Below are 5,000 nucleotides of genomic sequence, written 5' to 3'. Positions count from 1 at the left end.
TATGTGATAACTCCAATGGAAAGTGGAAGCAATCTTTTATTGGGGTATCAAAAAAAGATGTTTTCTATTAAACTTTTTTTTTTCAACGCTAAAAGAATAAAAATATAAATAATCATACATGTACACATAAGTATGTACATGTACAGGGTATTTCCAACACATAAGCCTAACACCTTGGGCTATTCGCCCACTCTGGCCTCGGCAAAACATACAGGCCTGATCATCCGGCAATACGGCCAGAAGGAAAGCCATGACAAAATAACTCATCCCCGTAGGCTGGTACTGCCACCACTTGACGTGATATCTTGATACCCAGTGTTCATGGGTTAGTGAGTAGAGAGAGAAAAGAAAAAACACTCCCAAACTATAATTCATATGTCAACCTTTTTAAACCAATATCTATTCCCATGCACCAAAAAAATTAAAATGTAGACTCCCTACCTTGAAGCAGCTAGGTTTCGTGAGCAATTGGGGCAGATGCACTCATGTTGCTTCTTGATGGGTGCCTGACCAAACACATCAAGGCCTTCAGCATTTACCTGCACAAGTTTCCAATTGTTAATCACAAACCAATTCATTTCCAATATGAGCACAGACACAAACACACATGTACACAGACATAAAACAAATATACACATAGCACAAACACACACACACACACACACACATGTACACACACACACATACACATACACACACACACACACACACACACACACACACACACACACACACACACACACACACACACACACACACACACACATACACATACACATACACATACACATATACACATATACACACATACACACATACACACATACATACATACATACATACATACATACATACATACATACATACATACATACATACATACATACATACATACATACATACATACATACACACACACACACACACACACACACACACACACACACACACACACACACACACACACACACACACACACACACACACACACACACACACACACACACACACACACACACACACACACACACACACACACACACACACACACACACACATTCTACATCATATTATCAATTCTTTACAGACATCATATGTTACTATCAAACACTGTAAGTATCAAAACTACAGAAAATAAGTTTACCTGCAGAAATTTTTGCTCCTCCTCAACTGATCCAACCTCCAGCATCATCAGGCCAGTTTTGACACTCTGATGCACTTCAAAAACAACATCTGCAACATTAAAAAAAGGTTAAGAATATTTTTAAATTACCAACACAAAGAACTAGCCTAACTTGTTATAAAGCTTGTAGATCCTACTCCTATTTTGATCTTTCTGACTTTAACTTCTATAATATCAACCCCATTACTTCTCTAGGTCTATACTTTAAATCTGAAGTAAAGATATAAATAATAATAATAAATTAAAAGGAAAAATTAAATATCATAAAACATCTTTCACCCTTTGACAATGGATGTAATAATTATATGACACCTGTAAATGAGTCAAACACCAAATGTCACACACTCAATGACTCATTCACAATCACACAGGCAAAAGAATGAGTTTCAAATGAAATTTTGTAATACAGATGTCCCTTAATGAATCTCTTGGTTGGGAATGTGGGTTTTGCTCTGAATGGATGTCCTAAGCACAGTTATATACATTCCTCAACCATGAACCTCTTCTGATCCTTCCTTAGTACCTTGTTACTCCTTCAACTGTTATTCTGGCAAAGATAGTGGCAAAAAATATGTGCCATGAAGGAGTTGCAGTGGCACTAACACAGACTCAAGCACTCACTCCAGCTCAAGTAATAAAATGGACTACATGTCAAGAGACAAAACTTTTGACTAAACAAGCTATTGTATCTGAAAGTAAATCTTGCTTGAGCACATACAGCTCCAGGAGAGTAAAGTTTTGCATGGTGGAAACAAGACTATGTCAGACAATACAGTACAAGAATATTGTCAACAAGAGCCAATGGAAATTCCAAGGGTGCCTAGGCAAAAGATTTACAAGCTCTTGGTAAGCTTCAAGATCTATAATGGTCAGGACATGACAGAACCTCTGGCATCAATGAAAGTCATCATGAACCTGATAGAGGCTACTAGCTTCTTTGGTGTAGGATAAACACTAATAATTTGTAAACCTTGGCAATATTGTTTCCCTACCTACCTGCCAATGCCTTCATTACAGGAGGATGTCAAGGAGGCACAAACTAAAGGACTTGCAAGTTTAGCAGCAAGGTGATGATGAATTCTGCAGCACCTTTACCAGTAGGTTACAATAAGCTGATAATGATGCTTTCAAGAGATGATTTACTCAGGACATATAGTCAGAAAAGGAATGGATATCATGAAGCCCAAGCCCATCAACTACATCAACAGGGTTGGTACAGGAAGGTGTTCTTATGACAGTCCTCAATAACTTAACTGTATACAAGGCACTCAAGAGCTTTCATTCAAGCTCCACAGCTCTCTCCACAAGTGTCAGACTGCTTTGAGATCTACCACTCACTGTGCCTTGATCTTCACTTCTTCTGCTTTTAGCACATTATCACTCATAAAGAAAATCACCTTGTCATGTTATGGTTTTTTTTCTACTTTGGTAACCATGTTTTACCTTGGGAAACTAAATGGTTCTCATTTGAATAAAAAATAATTTAAAAATCAACAACCTTTCTGTTTCCTACCTTAAAACTGTAATACTTCTTTACATAGAGTCTAAACAACATAATGGGCAAGTGTGCACTATATACTAGGCATTCAATCTCTTACAACAATAAAATTGCCAAAGAAATGGCTTACCAAATATCATAGATTCATATACAAAGAGACTATCAGTTTTCCAACCAGAAGGTTTCACAAGAAATAGGAATGACAGGGTATTCGCAATAGCCCTTGAATGAAGAGAATAAAACCCAGGCAGGGGCTCAATAGGCAACAAATTGATCTCATTTGCATTCCCATTGTCAATGGGCTAAGTTGAGTCAATGCAAATCCTCAAGACTTCCAAGCACCTAATACATACTTAAAATAGCATCATCAAGGAGCTCCTGAGAGACACTCTGTGCTGCAGCTTCTAGGGCTTCAGGTGAAGCGAGCGACGACAACAAAAGGTTATTGTCAACACCCACACGGCCGCCGCCGCCCCCTCCTCCAGCCTGAACCATCCAGCTACCAGTGTTTGATACCTGGAAAAGATGAAAAAGACTGTCAGGTGACCTGAATATGCTTTCCATTATGAATGAAGCAAAGCAACTGACAGATCCAAGATAGTATGCAAGTTAAATATATGGAATGAAAGACCACTATTGGATTACTGTCAAAATATATTGACATACTTTTTATCTTAGATTGACTGCATATATCTTCAATATTTCTTTATGAATATTCTAATAATAAAACTAAGAAATTGTGATAATTTCCTTACCTCAACAAGTCCTACCTTCTCTAAAATAATTTTAATGATATCAAAAACACTATAAACATAATAATATCAAATAAAGGAACAAGGCAAGGAAATGCACAAAATCAAACAAATTATCTAAGGTTCTTTACTAAACTCTCCCTCAGATGAAAATACTGACAGAGAAGCAGTTCCAACATATTTTTTTATACACATCTAGCCAAAGATGAGTTGATGCATTAGGCTTATAAATGTGTCTAATCTTAGGCATTCTATTAGTTCAACATTTTAATTTACATGGTATTTATTTGTCCATTAAGTAATCATAAACATGTACACTATTGCTACACTATACACATCTAAGCAATCACAAACCACTACAGCTCTCACTAACGCATTAAAGCTAAAACACATAAGCTTTCCTGTATCAGCATATCAGCAACTACAAAGTAAATCAATCAAACTCTTCCACTAAAAACTTTTTTGCAACCATAAACATCACCAGAATACTACACTTATACATAAAGAACTGCATGCTAGTCCAATTCTCGATCAAGCTCTCACACCTTTGCCATGGAACACTGACTTACCTGTTCTCTGTGACTTGGTTTGGTCATCCCCTTCCCTACGCCTCTCCTGCTCTCTCCTCCACCACCACCTCCACCCCCTCCTCCTCCTCCTCTCCCTCCTCCCCCTCCTCCTCCACCTCCTCCTCCCCCGGAACCTCCACTTCTGGACGACCAAACTTCACTTTGTCCTCGTGTGCGCACCGTACTGCAACACAGAGTGTGGTGTTAGTGTGTGGTTCAATATATATGATTGAAGACCTTTTTATGATTTTTTTTTTATTATTATCATTATTACTATTCTTATCTTCGTTATCATTACTATAATAATTTTCAATAATATTTGAAATAGTAAAAGCAATAGTACTTTTAGTACTAGTAATGGAAATAGCAGTAGTAATAGTAAAAGTAGTAATAATAGTAGTAGTAACAACAGTGGTAGTAATAATGATAAAAATAATAATAATATAAATAATAATAATAATAATAATAATAATAAAAATAGTAGTAGTAGTAGTAGCAGTAATAATAGTAATAGTAATAGTAATAGTAATAGTAATAGTAGTAGTAGTAGTGGTAGTAGTAGTAGTAGTAGTAGTAGTAGTAGTAGTAGTAGTAGTAGTAGTAGTAGTAGTAGTAGTAGTAGTAGTAGTAGTAGTAGTAGTAGTAGTAGTAGTAGTAGTAATAATAATAATAATAATAATAATAATAATAATAATAATAGTTAAGGATAAGCTGGATTTGCGAAGCAGATACTTCGCCGGGCTTATGTGCACTGAGACGAGCCTGCCTGTGTCAGCATATGCTGACTCGTGAGAGAATGTGCCAACGCGTGTTGACTCGATCCGAGCTTGGTCCTTACCCACCGTGCTGACCAGGCATGGCAGTGACCACCAGGCGACAGTGGAAACTCACGGGCCTGGTCAGGGCTCGATCTGCCGACCTCGAGGACGTGAGGCCGGCACGCTATCCATTGCGCTATCCTAGCGGCTATAATAGTAGTAGTAGTAGCAGTAGTAGTA

The 5,000-nt window shown here is 37.4% G+C and overlaps 1 protein-coding gene across 3 annotated transcripts in view; it reads right to left on the bottom strand.

Moving 5' to 3' along the window:
* Sgf11 (SAGA associated factor 11kDa) overlaps positions 1–5,000 on the bottom strand; it is a 26,008-nt gene that overhangs the window by 13,023 nt on the left and 7,985 nt on the right. For all 3 annotated transcript variants that reach the window (XM_043028662.2, XM_086544743.1, XM_043028663.2), the window contains 4 exons: positions 4,003–4,186; positions 3,035–3,197; positions 1,145–1,233; positions 442–539 (listed from right to left, as the gene is read on the bottom strand). In XM_043028662.2, coding sequence (XP_042884596.1) covers positions 442–539; positions 1,145–1,233; positions 3,035–3,197; positions 4,003–4,186 — 534 coding nt within the window. The remainder of the gene's footprint in view (positions 1–441; positions 540–1,144; positions 1,234–3,034; positions 3,198–4,002; positions 4,187–5,000) is intronic.

Source organism: Penaeus japonicus, unplaced genomic scaffold, assembly GCF_977035675.1.
Source record: "Penaeus japonicus unplaced genomic scaffold, GWHDUDI00000001_assembly GWHDUDI00000015, whole genome shotgun sequence".
In the NCBI taxonomy this organism is placed as follows: Eukaryota; Metazoa; Arthropoda; class Malacostraca; order Decapoda; family Penaeidae; genus Penaeus; species Penaeus japonicus.
The sequence above is the reverse complement of the archived record's forward strand: the minus strand, read 5'-3'. Positions and strand labels throughout refer to the sequence as shown.